Source organism: Diadema setosum, chromosome 10, assembly GCF_964275005.1.
Source record: "Diadema setosum chromosome 10, eeDiaSeto1, whole genome shotgun sequence".
NCBI classification, from domain to species: Eukaryota; Metazoa; Echinodermata; class Echinoidea; order Diadematoida; family Diadematidae; genus Diadema; species Diadema setosum.
In genome coordinates this window covers 32,625,813-32,648,770 of record NC_092694.1, presented here as the reverse complement: position 1 = coordinate 32,648,770, position 22,958 = coordinate 32,625,813, and the positions used below count along the sequence as shown (strand labels likewise).

At 37.5% G+C, this 22,958-nt stretch overlaps 1 protein-coding gene across 1 annotated transcript in view; it reads right to left on the bottom strand.

The window, feature by feature from the left end:
• LOC140233948 (uncharacterized) overlaps window positions 1-22,958 on the bottom strand; it is a 77,938-nt gene that overhangs the window by 34,847 nt on the left and 20,133 nt on the right. The window contains exon 2 of the mRNA XM_072314035.1: window positions 12,055-12,204. Within this exon, the coding sequence (XP_072170136.1) occupies window positions 12,055-12,204 (150 nt within the window). The remainder of the gene's footprint in view (window positions 1-12,054; window positions 12,205-22,958) is intronic.

Sequence of the window (22,958 nt, the reverse complement as noted above, 5' to 3'; positions counted from 1 at the left end):
TGAGACCCTAACACACATGCTTTGATGATACTGGCAAAATTAACGTTCAAGCGTGGAGCTACAAGATCGTTGGTTCAGATATCATCCTGTCTGGACGCCCATGTTGAAACGGTCGACACTTTTGAGGTTAAGGCACTTCGAATTGCACATGCCATCAAAAGTAATTATTTTATAATCCTTAAAAAAAAAATCGTTTTAACTTTTGGTTCTTTCTCATTCCTTTTCTCTCTGTGTGTATGTGTGTGTGTGTGTGTGTGTGTGCGTGCGTTATCAGTAAATCCTATCAAGGTGCCTGTATGTCTATGTCTTCTTTGTGTGTTTGATATGATGTATTTTATGGAGCTTTCACTTGCCAATGTCTGTAGTGTGAAACAGCTCCTTTTTTGCGTTTTGAATTGCTTGTTGTTTCACATGCCTTTGTGAGTAATTATTCTAAACAATTCTTTGAATTATTTGTGTGAATATTTTCCCCCCTCTCTCTAAGTCATTTTCCCTTTGTTTATGATAATAATGTGTACCATTATATCCTAATATGCACCACGGTGCCTGTCAGTATGTCTGTGTCTCGCCTCTGTGTGTGATTTACGCATTGTATATGAAGCTTTCACTTGCCTATGTATGGATAGGTGCCAATGTTTCTCTCTAGTCGTGTGTCAGTGTGTGTTTCTCATCATGTTCATCATCCCCAGCTCACAGCCAGGAATAACGCTAGAATATGGGGCGCCAAGTGTCGCATGGTCACTTTCTTTGAACGGTATGACCATGTCGTCGACGAAAATGTTCATTTCGTAACGAAATGAACATTATTTCGTCGAAGAAATTTTCATTTCCATGTCATTCAACGAAATGAACATTTCGTCGACGAAAGGAACATTTCGTCAACGAAATGACCGATTTCATAACGAAAAGGGCCATGCAACACTTGGCTCCCCATACCAGCATGCCACAGCGGGGAGCACGGCGGAAGAGCGCGCCTTCCAGGCGGAATGTCACATACTCAATCATAGAATGAAATAAGCGAAACTAAAAGATTAAAAGAGTAGAAAAAAAACCTTTAAAAAAAGAGAGAGATGGAAGTGTCCTTCTGGGAGACGTTCTGAAAGTGGCAATATTATTAGTCTGCGGACAGCATAGACTCGGCAATGCTCGGTGGTGCTTTAGAGTAAAACGTCTGCCATTGTCCAGCAAGATGAGAGGTTATTGGCCAGCGAGTCCGTTTACAACACCTTACACTGTATAACCCTTTCTTTGCCAGGGGCTTTGGAGAGTGCACAATGCTATGAGATATCTGTGCTAATCAGCACTCAAAGCACACACAGCGTTAAAATGTGATCCGTCACAACGAAATCCTGTTGGATACCATTGTCTTCTGAAGAGCCTATTAGGTTTGTAAAGACCAAGGAAATAGTAATGTAAGAAAGTGATCCACTTGATAAAGTTTCCAGAAAACAAGCTGTTTCTGATTTTTATGAAGTGAGGCTTGCAAAAATATTTTACATTAAACACATTAGATTAATCAAAGTAACATAATGACATGGTTAAAAAAAAAATCGATGATGACAAAAGTGATGAAGTGTGCGTATAGAGATATCAGTGATTATTGTCGACTTTTCAGATAACTTTTCAAATTTCCCAAACCGTCTTACCCTGTGCAGTGTTCTCTGCTTCACTGTTATATGCTGGCTTTACCAGGGACTGACATACTTGTAATGGATCCCAAGTTGTTCCCTGCCTCGTATTCTAGCATCTTCAATGGAAGTTAAAATTGACCCCAATATCAGGAATTTTAAGATTAAACGCAACCCTATTACCAAGCACAAACTATGACTTTCATTCATTTATGAAATAAATGGATAACTCGGTGTCTTGCATTGATTATACAGTTGCAGCGTAAACATGACACGAGATGGCGACGTTTATGGAAACAACTTTGTGTTGAAGCGGTGGTTGTATTTTGTTTTCTTATCATGAAAAGGGGAGAGCATAAATAGATAACTTTACTTACTGTTTTACCTGTCATCCTTACTCCATGGACGGATATTCGTTTGATGCAGTGTTCTTTCCTTTTTCTTTTGAATTGCAATATAATTATGTCGACACTTCTAAATAAAATCTACATCTAAAAGGCCTATACCGAAATAAAACGGTGTATCATAATATTTTCTTTCTTTTTATCTTTAATGGTTGAATGACCAATGAAATAATTACTAACATGTCTCTTGACCATTACTGCATGAACATTCAAATTTAAGTGAATGTCATATATGATTTTATTTCATGCAAATGTGGCATTTTCATTTAAGATATTGTAGTTTGGTGTCAATTAATTTCACCTTATAGCAAACATTTGAAAAACTCTAACAAAATATGTTTTTGTTGAAATGCAGGACAGGTACATTTTTATTGAATTCATGTAGACTTCAATGTGTTCCTTTCCACACTATGTTCACATTGGCTGGGATAGCATACAATTATTTATATCATGTTCATGAAACAGTGGTATTATAATATACTAGAGGTAACCGCAATACTCGGAGAATATATTCTGAAATTCTGAAATCTCAGATCATATCCCTGTCTTTGTAATGATTGATTCCCCTCCTCCACGTAGAAATGGACAATCATTTTATGCTCGTAAATTCACCACTGAAAATGTAGCTAGGTTAAATGAAAATTTGCAGAATGAAGATTGGGAAGATGTTTTAACCTGTGACGATACCGAAAGAGCATATCAGTTATTCTGGGCTAAATTTGAGATATATTTTAACATTAGTATACCTAAGACCAAGGCAGGGAGAAAACGTAATAAACCTATAAAACCTTGGATAACAAGAGGAATTTTGAATTCTATAAATAAAAGAAATATTTTGTACAAAAAAAGTCTTTATCAAGCTAGCCCTGAAAATGTTTCTAATTACAAGACATATCGAAATAGATTAACAAGCATTATTAAACAGTCCAAACAAATGTATTTTTCTAAAAAGATAAATAATGCTCAAGGTAAAAGTTCAACTATATGAAAAATAATCAATGAAATTCTCAATAAGAGTAAATCATCATCTGATTCTCAAGTATTTTATAAAGATGGCAATACTGTAAGTAATCCGGTAGATATAAGTAATATGTTTAATGAATATTTTGTGCATATTGGTCCACAACAGGGCTCTAAAATCGATAAGAGTAATTGTGATTTCGCAGATTTTCTGCCACAACCAATAGATTCATCTTTATTTTTACACCCAACTGATTTTATTGAAATATTAAGAATTGTTTGTGCTTTTAAAAATAGTTATTCTGTCAGTCATGATGAAATCAGCACCAATTTACTTAAGCAGATTATAGGTAGTATTTTGTCTCCCTTAGTCCATATCTTTAATCTATCTCTTTCTTCTGGTATTTTACCAAGTTCCTTCAAAATTGCTAAAGTAATACCGATTTATAAAAAAGATGATCCCACGTGTGTAACTAATTACCGTCCCATTTCTATTCTCTCTAGTTTCTCCAAAATACTCGAGAGAATTGTGTATAATAGGTTGTATGGATTTTTGTGTCAGAATGATTTCTTCAATCCTGATCAATTCGGTTTCCGAACCACTGATCACGCGCTAATGCAGTTATTTGATAGAGTATCGAGTGCCTTGGCAGATCGCAAACATGTAATTGGTATATTTATGGATCTGAGCAAGGCATTCGATACTCTTGACCACAAAATATTATTATATAAGCTACGACATTACGGGGTTCGGGGTACTGCACTTACATGGTTTGACAACTATTTGTTATGTAGAAAACAATTTGTTTCCTTTGACTCAGTATCCTCCAATACACTACCTGTAACATGTGGAGTTCCCCAGGGTTCGATCTTAGGGCCGTTATTGTTTTTAATTTACATTAATGATATTTCAAACGCATCATCTATGTTACAGTATATATTATTTGCCGATGATACAAATGTGTTTTACTCACATGCTGACCTAAACCACTTAGTTGCTATTTTGAATAATGAATTACCGAAATTATCTACATGGTTTAAAAGTAATATACTGGCACTTAATTTAAGCAAAACTAATTTCATTCATTTTAAATGTAAAAAAGCTGATCTACCAGAATATGAATTGTATATTGATGGTATATCTCTTGAAAGGAAAATATTTAATAAATTTCTTGGTGTGTATGTAAATGAAAACCTAAAATGGGATGATCATGTAAAACACATCATTTTGCCTATATCCCGAAACGTTGGCCTGTTAACTAAGCTTCAGTATTTTTTACCAACTCGTGTATTGTTTACCCTGTATAATGCCTTAATCTTACCATATATATCGCATTGCAACATTATCTGGGCAACCCACAAATGTAACACAGACCGTATACTTCTCCTACAGAAAAAAGCAATACGAGTGTGCAGTCGAGCACGCTCACGAGATCACACCGACCCATTGTTTTTCCAGCTTAAATCCCTTAAGATAAATGATATAAATTTTCTCCAAAAAGCTGTATTTATGTTTTGTCTCAAGTCAAACCTCTTGCCTCCAATATTTAACATAATATTTCGGTCAAATTCAGAGATTCACTCTTATCCAACCAGACAATCCACAAATTTACATTTATTTAACCCCAAAACCGCACTCGCGCATCATTCTATCAGACACTCCGGCCCTGACACTTGGAATTCCCTTCCCATTGAAATTAAAAACATGACCACTATGTATTCATTTAAAAAGGCTGTAAAACTTCACCTCCTTAAGCAGTATTCCCCAGGATAACAATCTGATTTCTTTATTGTATTATGATCAAATGTATATAAATATGTACGTGATACATAATGCATGGATGTGTGCATACATATATCGATTTATTTATCTATCCATATTATGAATATGAGTATGTATATGTATGTATAGGATACATCATGTATATATTATGAGCATGCATGTGTACGATGTGCCTTACCATTAATGCGTACATAAAACAAGCACGATATATGTTATTCAATGTCAGATAACAATACGTATAAGATATCTTTTATTCACATACTATTATTTTCATAGTGCATATTCGGTCATTACTCCGGCAAAGGCAACTGAACGTGTTAACTTTAATATCATTATCATATTGTACTTATCATCATTACTATTATTGTAAAGTAGTTGGAGTGGTACCCATACACTCTGTAACTTTCCCTATTCCCCCTACCCTTCCCTATTTCTCTCTTTCTCTATTCCCTATTCTATTCAGAGTAGGTAAGCATATAGTCTCCATACCGTCAAGCCTCGGCTTATTTTGGAGACCCTTCTGTTTAAGTTCCATGAGCTTGTATGTTTGTATTTGTCTTGTATAATTGTACTAAAAACTATGTGTCGATATACTGTTTGTCATAAATGACATGTACATGATCCTATCTGATGTAACGGAATTAAGCAGAAATAAATCAAATCAAAATCAAATCAAATCAATTGATGTTATGTCAACATAACTTGATCGCAATTCAGCTTACATTCGTTTGTTTGTTTCTCTGATTTTTTTTTTCTAAATTTTCCCAAACCAACTCTTCATCCAGTGAGTGAATGCACCATTGAAGGTTGCAAGTAACTGCCTTGACGAAAGCCTGGATGTCATGATAAGTAATTTTGGTATAAAGCTCAAAAGCGCAGTGCGCCACCAAGTGTTTGCGAGTCGCCGCTCTATCTGCGTCTGTACTACAGGCTCTTTAAATTACGCCGGTTTACTCTCCACCACATGGTGTGGACACGAGATATTCCTCACACAAATTACATGAGACGTTTCCAAAGTTCAAATGAAGAGCAAAAGTCCGGTCAGATCAAGATGGAAAGCATGGAGGGATATGTATTTTCCATGTTCTATATGTTTTATGTATCAACATTTTATTTCTTTATGTGTTTTATGTGAAAAAGGAGAGAGAGAAAAGAAAAAAAAATGTTTCCCACCCACCTCCTTTTGCGGGTACGTAGGGGGTGATGTATAAACCCCTGCTTCCTAACCAAATGAACGTAGTCTAGCTAGGGATGCGGGGAAAATCGTTAATTGCCGCGAAGTGCATCGGAAAGTCGCCTAATTGGCGCAGGATGGCCCCCCTTTTAATTTGGGGAATATGTGGAAAATCCATAGCAACAGCGCAACGAACGCGGCAAATAGAGGTTGCCGTCCCGCTGCAGGCATGCATGCACGGTTATGTGACTAAGGCGTTGAGGCAAAAAGCTGTTGGATGCAGTCGACTTGCATGCGTACAGTGAATGTAAGAAGATCAAACAGCTAAGTATACACGTCAAAATCAGCACAACTGACATCGTAATAAATGAAGATATTGTGAATTGCAGTACAATATTGAACGTCATAAATTATACGCGTTTTAAGACTGTTTGAATTAGGGATTGTCATTTGCTCGTTTTTGTAATTTTAAGTTGCCTTTTTGCAAATTGTATCGTCATGTGCTATGCAATACCAATTATATTATATTATGCTCCAAACTTCAATATATTATTCAGTTTTGTTTGTTTTGTTTTGTTTTGTTTTTTTCATTAACCGATAACTTTCAGCCATGACTATAGGATACATCTAATTAAGACTGGGGTATGGCGAATCTCCCATCTTATATTAAACAACAACAAAAAAATGAAAACCGCTCCGACTAATGAAATTGAAGACCATACATTTATCAAAGAGATCTTTGCATATATTACACTCTGACCTAAAAAGTGCCTCCCTGATCCTAATTACATTTATTTATGCAAAGAAAGAGAGGATTCCAATACTGGTAAGTGTCAGATACACATATGGGTAAGGACTAGATAGTACAGTCTGTCCCCCCCCCCAAAAAAAAAAAAAAAAAAAAAAAAATTAAAAATCGGATTTTCGCATTGAAAACTACCAATATGATTAAGCTGTCTAAATGTTACTTCAGGGTTTTAAAATATAACATCTTAGCTATATTTTGCAGAAAACCCCATTCAATTTGTTTGTAAAACATGTCATGGGTCTAATTCTTCCAAGTATAGCACTTGGATGCTCTTGGAACTGCATAATGTGTGACACAATGGACAGAACTTGGAGAGAAGGGATTCCTGACATGCTCTACAAAATTCTGCATTTCTCTTTGACCACTGAAGCAAATCGGATGGGGTTTTCTGTAAGATGTGGGTAATAAGTTACAGTTTCTTACCCTGAAATTGTACGTGGATTGATTCACAGTTTTTAAAGTAACCATTACAAAGGTTCCCGTTGTAATTTTTTTTTTTTTTTTGACATACGGTATGTATAGATTTTGCACTGTCCTATAGACTCCTGTTAAAGTGTATTCGGTATGGTTATGCAGTAAGAATCCAAGTAAGTTGTGGCTGTTCTGCAATATGAACTATACATAATGATACCTGGTTCATTATAGACATAAAAATTGTTTCTCCATTTCAAACAACAGTCGTAAATAAGAGGAATCTGCCATAGAACTCACTGTTACCATTTTCATAATCTTGATGACAATGATGAGAGTTGTTTGCTATCTGGAGATGTTGAGTAATCATCATTATTAATGTGAGTTGTAACATTGTAACATTGACATCATCACTTCCATTATTAGAGAAATGGTCATTAAAGTTTACAAACCAGTTTCTTTTATAAGAAGCGTCAGAGTATTTATACCGGCTTGAATCTTGGAATTTGTTGGTATTATAGTGAGTCTGACGGACTATCCAAATATCACCCACTTTCACTTTTTGTACAAATGCAAATTACCTTACTTGCAGATAGAGCCATTAAGAATAACTGTCCACGTGTGAATACGTTACGAAATATAGCAGCATACCACAAGTTTGATAGCTTATCAACATTAAACACGACCAGTTTCGAAGTTATTTTGTATTTTCCGCTTTTTGTTTGTTTTAATTTAACATTACGGGTGAAAAAAAAACCCAGTTGTAATATGTTAAACTCTTCGAGTGCTTTGAATGCACAGAAGACCCTACACCACTGAAAAAAAAAACAATCTAAAATCCCTGGCTCAAAAAAAGGGATACTTTTCCCATGTCGTATACATTTGGCACTACACTTTTTGACAGAAAAAAAAAGAAACAATAAAACGTGTGTATCTGGTTGGTTGCTTTCATACCAGTTTAGGGATATGTGTTTGCGAGTACTATTCTTACCTTGTTTGTTATAAAGTTATTGTTTGAGTGATAAAGCGGGACATAATTACTCACATCTCATAAAAGAAAGCCTAGAATTTGGAGAAAAACAACACAAAACAAGCACCGAAATTCAGCGACTTTATCAGTCGACTGTACCCTGCTACCGGTCACATCTTTATCTCGAATGCATCATTTCCAAAATGCCGAGGACTTGAGGCTCAGATAATCCCTCTCCCGGCGAACATAATAGAAGTGAGCACATAATGATTATTTGCAAATTGGAAGAAGGGGGAAGGAGGTGAAACGTGGTCGTTATTCCATGGAAGCAGAGAATCAATCAAGGAAATTGAGTTCAGCATTTCGTGAAATTGAAAGATAACCATTCGTGATAAGTAGCTTTGAACGATTGAACCTCAAAATACCCTTTCCAACCTGTAATCGATAATACGATCTCCGGACCCTCGGAACTGAAGATTCTTTCTCCCACCCCCCCCCCCCTTCTCTGTCTCCCTCTCTCTCTCTCTCTCTCTCTCTCTCTCTCACTCTCTCTCTCCCTAACGTACTCATCAATCTGTCTTCTCATCTTCCTCCTTCTAACTCTTTTTAAAGTGATGTTGTTGTTGTTGTTTTCTCTCTCTGCCGTTTTTCCTGTTAGTTTTGTTTTTGTTTTTCTTATGTTAACATTATATCCTTGATTGCGTGATAATCGCTCGATCAACTTCTAACCAACACCAAATTGACGCAAGAATCACAGCCGAGCTTTCAAAGGAAAGAGAGATACATACATAACTATGCATTAGTGCAGGGGCGGGGGGGGGGGGGGGGGAGGATTGCGCGCGCACATCGCTCTCACCGACTATACGTCCAGTATCCTATTCAGACCTAACGCCCCTGGATCATCACCATGCCAGTGTGCCCAGAACGCCGCGAGACACGTGCGTCAGATAAAACCGATCGCGCGTGCGCACACTTTCTCGCAATCACATAAAATAAGGCAACAATTAAAAATACCAACAGCATAGATAGCACCATTTACCAGTATTTTGTGGTGACGTGTCACATCAACGGATATCTGCATGGTGAAAATCCCTCTTGCATCCCTGAAAATTAGATTGATAATTTTTTTTTTTTCATAAGCTGGTGTATTGTAAGAATAATCAAACTGGAAACTTCTTTATGATGGAGGGGGAAGCAGAACTACAGATTACAAGTGAATCTATTCCAACCCCGGGGGGGGGGGGGAAATATTCTGGGCATAAAAGGGGTGCGCATTTTCGACTGACATACATGGGTTTATTTATTTATTTTTGTTTTACTTCTTTTGTCAAAATTTCTGAGGATTATAACGGGAAGATGTCTTACACAATGTTGGAAGACATTATTCTTCAACCATGCAAAATTTCGTAACGGTTGCAAAAGGGATATACTACTACCTGTTCTGACTGACTAACTGCTAATCGTCTGAAAATCAGTGTGGTTTTGTTAAAGCTGAAAGTGATTTAAAAAAAAAAATACGCGCGATCGACGTACGACGCGCACAGCACGATGCGCGACGCACTACGGACGACGTGCGATGGACGACAAATGATGGCAATAGCAAAGGCTCAGGTGAGCTAAGAAGACATAGAAGCAAGTATGCATCGACTATAATTCACGTAGGCCTACTGCTATGAAGTCTCGGCAATCACCACTCAAGCATGCATGCTTAACAAACTGAATTGTGAAATGGTTGCACTGTTTCAGTGTGTTCATCGCTAGCCCGTCCCCTTTTATTAATCATAATAACAACAATAATAATAGCAATAAAATAACTGTCCACACTAAAAAAAAAAGAAAAGAAAAAGACCTGCTATGCTATGACACGAAATTGAATAACCGCCAAATGAACATTCGTATATTACATGCACTAACTGATTAGTCCTCCTATATTATATAAGTTATGTTTACAATCAATGAAGATGTGAAATGGATAGATGATGGAATTGTTGTCGTACGTGGTGGTGTGGGGAACAAGACAGGAAAAGCAGTAAGGAAAGCAAGCCTTCAAAGTGAGAAAGTTGTGATGTTCCCTCTTTGAGAGTAGCTTGATAAAGAAAAGGTTGCAGATTAATGGGATAGGTTGCAGCCAGGATAAAATAATAAGCAGCTTTTTGATTTTTTTTTTTTTTTTTGCTTTTAATTCTCATCATAATACCACGGCACACTATACACAATTTGATTCGATCTGCACGCGTCTCTGAGCTACAGCAAAATTCATGATGACGGAATACGTGGCCATTTTTGGTTCCCGTATTTTAAAGGCAATGTGAAATTTCTCTCGTAGCGTGCAAACTTTAAAGAACATAGTACGGCACTGGTTCCTAATCCTCCGAATACTCGCAAAGTCTAAAAAACAGGAAACACAAAGTTGTCCAGTGTGCCGTGGTCATGCAAAAGAGCAAATCTAGCAAAGATGCACTTGGGATTGGGAAGGGTTACTACAAAAGCGGAAGCCAGGCCATAATAGGTGTGCTTTTTGAAGAGAAAAAAAAAATCGGTAAGAAGGGTAAAGCGCTATACATTCAATGCAAGTGCACTACGTTTGAAGCGAAATATTTAAAGGGGAACATCACTCAACTTGATCGACGAGTTAAGAGGTCTGCAACCACGTGACCTTCGCGGAAGCCTGGCGAAAAAAAAAAAACCGTAAAAAAAATATAGGAAAGACGAGAAAAGGAGAGTATGGAGAGACACAAGAATGCGATGATGATAACATGGTGACCATGGAAACCGGCTGAAAAGAATAGCTCCCTCATGCAAATTATCTTTATAGTCCTTATTATCTACGACATGTAACACGTTACCCGCCTCTTACAGTATGTCCACTTCTCATGAAGACGTAACAATTTGCATACTGGCTATAACTATCACTATGATTATTACTTATATAACTAAACCTAAATGTTGTCATTGTTAGTGAGCCTTTCTTCACTGGCAACACGTCATTGGACGGTTAACTCAACTCAACTATATTTTATTCAAATTACAATGGACTACAGTATGAATACGTTACATTATCAGAATAAATTTAATGTAATCTTGCGAATTTAAGGTAAACAACCTGTAACAGGTACTGAAAGAAAAGTTATCTTATTGAGGATAGTATATATTTATTTTTTTTTATCCCTGTTATGAAGAATGTTTAATTGCTTAATTGTTTTTTTTTTTCTAATGCGTGAGTGATAGGCAATTTTACAAGGATGCAGACAGGTGGAATTTTGAAAATGCAGCATAGACTGCTAAACAGGTGCGTTCTACGAACAGGTGCATTTGTCTTTAAAAGAGTTGCAGCCATGCCATTGTAGCAAATGGAATATGAAAGTGAAAACATTAAAATCGATATGATAGTTAGATGCAGATTGACGGACAGATGAGCAGCTTTAGTATAGTAGATGTAAACTCCATTCCACTATCGTTCAGTGTCGATCGATGTATCGTCGTTATCACTGCAGCTCATTCCCAACATGCATGTCTACATTGATCGATAATCATACACCTTGCCTGATAACAAAATGACATGATATAAATCATAACGGCAGCATAACTTAAAAGTCAGCCATATTCTTCTGGATTCATGTCTCAACTTAGTACCAAACTTTCTTTTGATAGAATAATTTATAGGCTAGTAAGCGTTTTAAAAACACAGGTTTGCCCACAAACAGGTGGGAATCAACACCCCGGCGTTAAGATGAGAACAAATATGGACATTTCTGAATGATCAAGAAAAGTCCTCGAAATTGTGTCAATTTCACGCGAAATAAAGTTCCAGAGTGCTTCCGTCAGAAACACTGGATGTCCAATTTGATTGTCATGGGGTGACGAATAATCGAGTGTCGATCGACAGCTTCGAAGCTCTTTACTATTAGGTACTCACCTATTACCTTCCCGTAGGTGTGGTCAGAGTAGGGTCCGCGGAGTAGCGCCGAGACGGGAGGCGAGTGGTAGAGGTCCCAGTCTAGCTCGTCGTTTGGGTCCTGTTCAAACGGGCATAGTTCCAGCTGTTCGAAGTTGCAACGGATAATGTCTGGAATAAACAGAGGAGAGAAAACATATGCAGTGATGAGGAGGATTCCTGAGCACCCTACCGTACAGATATTAAAATGCCATTGACCCATTACTAACCCAGCTAACCCATTCAATTACATGTATACCCGACGTGAACACCTATTTATCTTGTAGTAATAATCAAACACCATGAGGTAAGGATTAATGACCATAATTTAATTTTATGCTTATCATACCAACATCACGAAAACGAAAAAGAAAAAATCAAGTCAGACAACATCGATTATCCTATATTTTCATTGTTCCTCAACCTCTTATGTTCAATGAAATGAAACACAAGAAATAGGACATCCATATCTGTCTGCAAGTAGCCATGAGGAAGAGTAATTTTTGTCTCAAGAAAGAGGAGATGAAAGCTATGCAATAAGCATGAGGAAGGGTGAGGGAATTGGATCCCCCCCCCCTTCTCTCTCTCTCTCTCTCTCTCCCTCTCTCCCTCTCCATGTTTCTCTTAGAGTCTGTCTCTCTACTTCCTCCATTCTGGCCCCTAAAATAAACTCTTCCGTGGATACTCCATCTTAGGATAGATTTCATTCCCAAGTCGGCATGAGCTATCCGATAACCCTATCGGCTCTCCCCAATCCACCGCTGGGGGAATCAAGATCCAAGCAGGGACACCCTAATCCTAGAGGGGCGTGGTCCTTTTTACCGCTCATGTTCATGAAGTCCAAGGGCAGTGGCGCTTTATTTATAGCTCGATAAGATTTGGCTTATCCTGGTTTGAATATGTTTATGCGGAATGTAGAAGAAAAAAGAGTTGAATAAACAGCAGGAATCAGCGTATCGTGGTTATTCGCAGTGTTTGGTTTGACGCGCATTCCTTGAGCGATGGTGTTAGTTTGATAAAACTTTATGCGGGCTTTCTGCACTAAAACTACGGCATGTCATCGACAATGCAACACTTACAGGTATAGGATGACCACCCCTCTAGCAATATTATATTCTTGTCATATTCTTTAGATCTTCTTTCGACATCGAGACCCATTAAATGGCGAGGCAGACAGAGGCAATGGCGTCATTTCCCTCCTTTTCTGTGCGTGTGTTTGTTAATGGTGTTGTATCTGTTTAAGCATGCATCTTATTTTGTCATGATGTGTAACAATATTTCTTTGTCGATAAAAGAGAGTTCCCTACATAGCGCCATTGCCTAGAAGGATATCAAGATGCAATAACGCAGCATGAAGCTACAATTTACAAACTCCATGGATGTGGTATAGCGTAATACATAGTCAAATGGACCTATCTCAGATTAATACAATGAGGTTACGAACAGTGCTACGTCTGCAATGTATAACTCACCTTCAACAACATTATCAACGGGATAATCTAATGTTCTAGGGGGAAAAACACGTGGAGAGAGATTGTTTAGATGCAAAGTAGAACAAAATGAAGTGAAAATTTGTTTTACTTCATAAAAAGTCACAGAATAGCAACCGATGGTTAGTTTGAACTAATTACAAAAAACAACACAAAATCAAAGAAATCAGAAAGATGAAAACGATAAGTTTTCATAGGAAATAGATGAATTAATAACTGATCAAATATCATAATAATGTTTGGTCACGATACCGTGACGATGATAGCTATTAAACTTGCAACAAATTATAGGTCCCGTTTTTAATACTTCTAATATTACAGTGAGATGATATAGCGCATGGTGGGTAACATTATCACTTCGTGGTTATTATTGTTTACGTTCAACCATGAATCGACCAAACAACTTCTTCTTTTTTTTTTCAACACAGAAAATACATTCTTTATACATGTTATATCGACTGATCACTTTTGAAGGAGAAAAATATTACTACCAAAATCTCAAGATAGGAGGCAAAAAAAAAAAATCAACCGGAAATTTGCATCGATTCACCTTCTTGGCTGCAACACAAGAATAGTACGAATGATACAAGACCCACACACCAATTTAAAAAACAGTCGGCAGTACCATTGATACGTAATGATTGTGTTCCTATTGATAAGTGTGGCATGTGTAGAGGCATGTGTTTCAACCCGTTGAAATCAGGAAGATACAGATACTTCAGGTATTTTGGTTGTCTATGATACTAGTGATAACGTAGAAACAGACGCAACAGACAACTTCGTTATACGATAAACACAACACACGGTTGAATGTTAAAAATCATGAAGCTTCAAAAACATTCGCTATAAAGAAGACCGACGCTGGTTGGAAAAGTTGCCAAGGCTTATGGTTTCACACCTAGCACACCTGCCAGGCAGACGTTGCCGTACCCTTAACTCCTGACAACCAGCTTGGACTCCAAGCCGCAGACGAGTACTCTCTTTTCAATGTCAATAGCCCCGTCCCCTGGTACGGTAAAACTCCCATGTGCTCGTTAAGCTGTTAGAAGTCATTTCCACTTTTTTTTCTTCTTCTAGGGCTTCTGCTCTTAGTCCCATGTACCGAGAAAGAGTCATGGGTGTTGATAGAAACGGCAGGATATCAGCAAACGAACAGACAAGATGGGATATTAAGGGAGGAAAAGTCAGTGACTCCAAATTAGTAATCGAGATGTTATTGGTATACGCGACACGCAGGCTGAACTCTGCATCGGTTATTCGTTTCAATTTGGGGGTTGATTATGCCAAACTACCGTCATCCTTGTTCCGCATGTATTTTTATCGCATGAGGCAACATTGCATATCCCTGTGACATTATTATTACTGATATTTTTATTTCCTGCTACCTGTCGACATTTCCAATGAATTGTATATATAGCTAACACACTAATCACCTGCTTTTCGCACTGATGACAAAATAATACGCACTTTCCGTAAATGGCGTCAAGTTTTTAAGCTCTCCGTCGCTTTAGATTGTCACACGTTAACAAAAATCGAAGGCATTAGGAGTAGTAAATATAGGTAAGTTCTATCGATAAAAATGCGTAGTCATTGCTTCTACCAAACCGGAAAGTATCTTTAAGGAAAAAGAGTGGTCGTGGGAGTGTATGTGTGTGCGTGTGTTTCTGTGCGTGTAAGTTTGTGTGCAAAGACAAAAACAAAAAGATTATTGATTATAATAGAAAAATATTGGTGATAGCAATGATAACACTAACAGCAACAATAGTGGTAATGATAAGAATACTAACAATGATATAACGATGATAATGATAATAGTGATATTAGCATTAAAATTGATCGCTATGAGAGAGAGGGGGAGGGGTGAGGAAGAGACGGAGTGGGAAATGGATTGACAGATGAAATAATCATAGTTTTTTTTTTTTTCTCTCTCTCTCTGTGGTCCACAGAATTTGGCGTTGTCCTTGAGCACACGCCATACACATTGGAACAGGTTGGCATGTGCATTTCGATAACACCGCGTCTCGGAAAACACAGCATGAAGTTCCGAGTATAGCATGTCATTTCCTCACTCATTTTGTGTTGTGCACGGTAGGAAAGCAGGGAGGCAGAAAGAAAAGTTTATCGTCGCTGGGGTGACATGACCTTGTATCTGCAATTTTGGTGAAAATGACTTTTGTGGATTAATGGTCAAATGATGGATTAGTGATGTCCTGTCCAAAATAATGCCAACTGTCTTACTCCAAAAATGAAGCCACCACGGCATGTCAAAGGAAAGGCTATCCCATTCGCCACAGTGCTTCGGCCGCCATCTTTTTTGGCTCTTCTGAACATTTGACATTTTGTAGATACGAGGTCTTGTCGCCCCAGCATCGTTATGATAGTTACCGAACTTAAACGATTTTGCGACGGCCGTATGTTATTCAAAATATATTGTATCAACTGCATTAGTTTGATCAGGGTATGTTATGCCGTAAAAGGGAGGGGAGGTGTAATCGTCTTCATGAACCTAAATGAAATCGTGTGATGTATCAGCGAGATAAGGGGAGTGATCAAATTATCATGTCAGGTAAGTATTTCCTTCCCATATCTTCCCTGCGAAAAGTCCGGTGTTAGATATGAAACACCGAGCTGGTATTAAATTTCTAGTGCTCATTTGTAACACCCCGGGTGTCATTTCAAAATATCAAATTGTCTTTTGAATAGTTTCTTAGTTACTGTTCTTGTTGATTTTGAATGTCAAAAAGACTATCAAGAATTTTTCGAAAAGTACTTTTTTGTTTGGTTTTTTTTTTTTAAGAAGGTGTGAACACATTCACACCACAGTAACACCAGTAGGTTTGGTCTCATCTTGAATCTGGACGGGTGTTATATCATTGACATTGACACCAGCAATATCAACACCAGGCGGTGTCATTGTTGAATTAACACCAGCGCAGTGTCAGAAATATCACCAGCTATTTACAGTGCCAAATTAACACCACTAAGTGCCAGGTGAACGCTTTTCAATACCATCACAACATGCTTTCTACACCTGTGGGTGAGGTCCTTTATTGACAGTTGCACTTGATCGGTGTTGATTAAAACCCATGGTGTTAAATCTAACATGGATGTTTTTGCAGTGTAAATGTGAGCCGCTTTGATATAAGCAAGTGCTGTTTGACCGAGACGAAATGGATTTTTGCTGTTTTTCTATTTCAGTACTGGTTGACTGATTATTTCATCTTATTTTAACATCATAAAGCTTAAAGTCTGCTCTTTTAGAATTGATTATGCTCTTGAAAATGAAATTTCATGTCTGGCGACTTTTTTTTATTTTGTGATGCAGGGTCACATTTAGATTTATTAATTAAACTATGATAAATTATATAACGTTTGAAGAGATCCTTGTCATTTGATTGGTTGTTAGACATTGATCATTCAGCCCATTTCACTATGATGTCATCACCCGTTCAATTGCGGCTCCATCTACCGTGCAATTTTGGATCCATACGATTTGCTCCATTGCACGCTCGCTGAGAGCCCGGCACACTACGCGTGTGCAGTGTGTGTATGCGACAGCGCGCTAGGCGTATTGTATAAGCGTAAAGCGCTCAGTGAGCACTCTCGCGATCTCAGATTCTCTCTTTTTTCTAAATTAATAAAACATCAAATGAGAAGGATCTATTTTAGGCGTTATATAAAACAAATAATAAATGTTTTTCATTCGTGCTATGGACAGAATATTTCATTCGGTGAAAGATGAAATGTAGAACCATTCAACTCGGCTGCGCCTCGTTGAATGGATCATTTCATCTTTCACCTCATGAAATATTCTGTCCATTGCACTCATAAACATTCATTATTTGTATAATGATCACCATGCTCTATGCTAGGAGTACTTCTTGTACATCCGAAATGGAAATCATAGCATGATATCCAGCATGATCGGTGTTAGATTTAAAACCCATGGTTTTAAATCTAACATGGATGTTTTTGCAGTGTAATTGTGAGCCGCTTTGATATAAGCAAGTGCTGTTTGACCGAGACGAAATGGATTTTTACTGTTTTTCTATTTCAGTACTGATTGAATGAGAGTATTTCATCTCAGTCGATATTCAATTATGACATCGATAGATTGATAAACAAATGATATAAATGTACTATAACACGTAATTGACGATATGTTAACATTGCAGCACCCTATATATCTGGTATAATTCCAGCATATATACGGCAGATAAACTACAAGAACAGCACTGTGGAACTTTGAAGCATATCTTTCGTAAGTTGGCATACCCAATTTTTGCCCAACTTTTGCTGCCTCCATTTTGTTATCTGCGCTTTGTAGGAGTAAGGGGTGTTTAGGGACCTCCTTGGTCGGAGTACTTTCGACAAAAGGTGTACAGGCGCGCAAACACACTCGTCTTCTTACTCACTGGCAATACATCTGCGAGCGCAGGCAAACAAAATGATACGACCGCATGCACAAAACCATATACAAGCAAATATATAACATAATACCAATACAAGCAATAAAGAGAAAACATATGACAAGATGATTGTTTTAAGACGATGGCGATCGAGTGAGTCAACCATAACATCCGACAAGGGGGACTTGAGGTGCTTAGTCACAAGCCAGAAATACCCGGGCCCTGTCGACGGCTGGCCGCCGCTGGGCATGACGCGCTGCGATACACGCAGCTGTATAAAGTGGTGTGGATAACTGGCTTAGCGTTCACGGTGAGTTTCTCAAAGCTGGCTGACCTTAGAAGTCGCGTGGTGTTCACGAGGTTCAAGATCATTTGTAGAGGCTTCAGGTATGGTGCGAAGTGTGTCCCTCCTTAATCCGAGCAAAGAAAGTTCTTGCGAGGGATGCACCATGCCCTCCCCCCCCCCCCCAAAAAAAAAAGGCGGTCATGCAAGATATATCTTGTGTTTACTGAGCCTTAGTTCTATACTACAGAGTGTATTCTTCCAAACTATCAACGTATTCCACAAGAGACGTCATTATTAGGTGATCCGAGAATCCTCTCGGATCACCTTCTGTATCTGTACGGATTCTTTATTAGGTGATCCGAGTATCCTCTCGGATCACCTTCTGTATCTGTACGGATTCTTTGTTCTTCTTTCTTTCTTTCTGGACAAAAGTTGTGTTTCGATTAGCTCAGAAAGTGCTCTTCCTATCAATGTCAAACTTATACCATATATGTATCGTCTCCCAAAGACGACAGATCAAGTAAAATCATTGTGATCAGTCGACCGTGACGTCACTATGACGTCATTATATGAAAACACATTTTCATTCATATCTCATTAATGGAATGGAATTTTTCAATGAAATTTACGTCACATATATTTCAAGTCAAGCGAATTCTACACAAATTCTCAAAATTCATATATACCCTTAAAACGTGCGCGTACGCGCGCGTTGAAATATTTGTATGCTCCAATCGAGCTCAACATTTTTTTGCACACGTTTCAGACCATTTGGAGCATTTTTTGAAAAATTGAAAAATTTGGACGGACGCGTACGCGCGCGCGCATATACGCACGCACAGCTCATATGCAATAGAAATTTTCCGTTTTTACACTTTGATCGGATGTCTGAAATGTCAAGGAATATTTCTACCAAGTTTCAAGTCAATCCGACTCAATATGACGTCATACGGGCCCGTCAAAGTTGAAATTCCGCGCGCGCGTCAATGGCGATATACAGTGCAACTATGCCAAAAAGCCGCAAATTTTAAATCCGATTTTACTCGTGAGGATGGACGGTGACCCCCCATTTTCTTTACATATTTTGAAAGCTCATGAGTTGTACATGTCATTTCATGGGGTGGCAATGCTGGCAAAATGATTGCAAGATATCAAATTTCTTAATAAAATAAAAAAGTAAATTTTCAAAATGACGTCATCAAATTTCAAGTTTGTTCGAGCATATCTCAGTAATCCTTTGTCAATTTTCACCCAGATTTCAGTATGTTGTAGCTTATTAAATGCCCTTTCATTAATGTAATAAGGGTATTTTGATTAGATGACGACATCACCTCGTAAAAATGGATTGAAAGTAATCTTGTCAAATTTGACCAGTTTACGTGTTATCTCTATGGCAGTGCAGTTTTTCTGGAAATGAAAATTGACATTACTATCTTTATTGAGCACTAGCTCACTTATGCTTCGGGTGAATTTCTCCAAGATTTTGATATGTTGTAGCTGAGACTTTGGGCTATCGTGAATGTGCCTTTCGTTTTTTCATACGATGTCGGGATCACGTCAAAAAACTTGGTTGACATTAAAGTTTATCTTCGATGTATTGAAATATTTCTTTCTTTTTGCAACTTTATGTGCAATAACTCAAGAAAAACATACCCTATCACCACCATATTTTGCACATGTTTAGTTCATGTCACGAACATTATTTCATAAAATAACAACTACTTAATCAGACGCCATCTTGGGTATGTAAATTAGGGTCAAAGGTCATAAATGGTTCATCCTGTATGTAAGTGAATATATGTCCTATCTCTTCCATATTTTGCACACGCAAAGATCATGTTACAAGAATCATTTCACAAAATAACCACTCTTTGCTCAGATGCCACCTTGTCTGTGCAAAGTGGGGTCATAAGGTCATATGTACTTCTTTTTGTTTCTTCGTTATGACGTGTTATCTCTATGGGAGGGAATTTTTCTAGATGTGAAAATTGAAATGATTGTCTTTATCGAGCACTAGCTCACTTACCCTTCGGTGAATTTTTCTCAGATTTTAATATGTTGTAGCTGAGACTTTGCACTATCAGGACTCGAGTCATTGATTAAAAAAAATCGGATCACCTTAATTTGTCAGTGATGACAAATTACAATCTCTAGTTCTTCTTTATTTCTGGACAAAATTTGTGTATCGGTTAGCTCAGAAAGTCCTCTTCCTATCAATGTCAAAATTATACCATATATGTATCGAGTCCCAAAGACGATCCATCAAGTAAAATCATTGTGATCAGTCGACCGTGACGTCACTATGACGTCATTATATGAAAACACATTCTCATTCATATGTCATTAATGGAATGGAATTTTTCAATGAAATTTACGTCACATATATTTCAAATTATGCGCATTCTACTCATATTTTCAGAATTCATATATTCCCTTAAAACGTGCGCGTACGCGCGCGTTGAAATATTTGTATGCTCAAATCGAGCTCAAAATTTTTTTGCACACGTTTCAGACCATTTGGAGCATTTTTTGAAAAATTGAAAAAATCGGACGGACGCGTACGCGCGCGCACATATACGCACGCACAGCTCATATGCAATGAAAATTTCCCGTTTTTTCACTTTGATCGGATGTTTGAAATGTCAAGAAATATTTCTACCAAGTTTCAAGTCAATCCCACTCAAAATGACGTCATACGGGTCCGTCAAAGTTGAAATTCCGCGCGCGCGTCAATGGCGATATACAGTGCAACAATGCCAAAAAACTGCCAATTTTAAATCCGATTTTACTCGTCAGGATGGACGGTGACCCCCCATTTTCTTTACATATTCTGAAAGCTGATGAGTTGTACATGTCATTTCATGGGTTGGCAATGCTGGAAAAATGATTAAAATATATCAAATTTCTTAAGAAAGTTAAAAAAGTAAATTTTCAAAATCATGTCATCAAATTTCAAGTTCATTCAAGCATATCTCACTTATTCTTTAGTTGATTTTCGTCCAAATTTCAATATGTTGTAGCTTATTAAATGGTCTTTCAGATATATAATAACAACAATTTGATTGGATGACGGCATCACCTCGTAAAAAGGGATTAAAAGTAACATTGTTAAATTTGACCAGTTTACGTGTTATCTCTATGGGAGTGCAGTTTTTCTGGAAATGAAAACTGACATGACTATCTTTATCGAGCACTAGCTCACTTATGCTTCGGTGAATTTCTCCCATATTTTAGTATGTTGTAGCTGAGACTTTCAGCTATCGTTAGTGTGCCCTTCGTTTTTTCATACGGAGTCGGCATCATGCCCAAAAACTTGGTTGAAATTAAAGCTTATCTTCCATGTATTTTCATATTCCTTTCTTTCTGCAACTTTCTTTGCAATAACTCAAGAAAAACAAGCTCTATCAGCCCAATATTTTGCACATGTTTAGTTTATGTCACGTACATTATTTCATAAAATAACAACTACTTGATCGGGCACCTTCTTGGGTATGTAAATTAGGGTCAAAGGTCAAAAATGTTTCATCCTGTATCTTGGTGAATACATGTCCTATCTTTCCCATATTTTGCATACGTAAAGACCATGTTACAAGAATCATTTCACACAATAACCACTTTTTGCTCAGACGCCATCTTGCCTGTGCAAAGTAGGGTCAAAGGTCATATGTACTTCTTTCTTTATCTTCATTATGACGTGTTATCTCTATGGGAGGGAATTTTTCTAGATGTGAAAATTGACATGATTGTCTTTATCGACGACTAGCTCAATTACCCTTCGGTGAATTTCTTCCAGATTTTAGTATGTTGTAGCCAATGTAATACTCTTTAAGTTTTGTTAATCAAAGTTTTAATCGGATGATGTCTTCACCACGTGAAAATGGATATAATGTAACCTTGTCAAATTTAACCAGTTTACGTGTTATCTCTATGGGAGGGAATTTTTCTGGAAATGAAAATTGACATGACGGTCTTTATCGAGCACTACCTCGCTTACTCTTCTGTAAATTTCTCCCATATTTTAATATGTTGTAGCTGAGACTTTGGGCTATCATCAGTGATTCTTCATTTTTTCATACGACGCCGAGATCACGTCAAAAAACTTGGTTGACATCAAACTTATCTTCGATGTATTGAGATATTTCTTTCTCTCTGCAACTTTCTTTGCAATAACTCAAGAAAAACAGCCCCTATCATCCCCATATTTTGCACATGTTTAGTTTATGTCACGTACATTATTTCATAAAATAACAACTACTTGATCAGACACCATCTTGGGTATGTAAATTAGGGTCAAAGGTCATAAATGTTTTAACCTGTATCTTGGTGAATACATGTCCTATCTTTCCCATATTTTGCACACGCAAAGGCCATGTTACAAGAATCATTTCACAAAATAACCACTTTTTGCTCAGATGCTATCTTGGCTGTGCAAAGTTGGGTCAATGGTCAATTATACTTCATTCTGTATCTTCGTTATAGTGTATACCGAATTTGGTAACAAAGATAGCAGACCTGACTCTCTTTTCTAAATGAGAATCCAAATATCACACGTCCAATGTCTCTAAACACAGATGAAACCTATATGGTCATGCCTATTGCGATCAGGACTCGAATCATTGATTAAAAAAAAATCGGATCACCTAATTTGTCAGTCTTGACAAATTCCAAGTCTAGTTAGGTGATCCGAGTATCCTCTCGGAT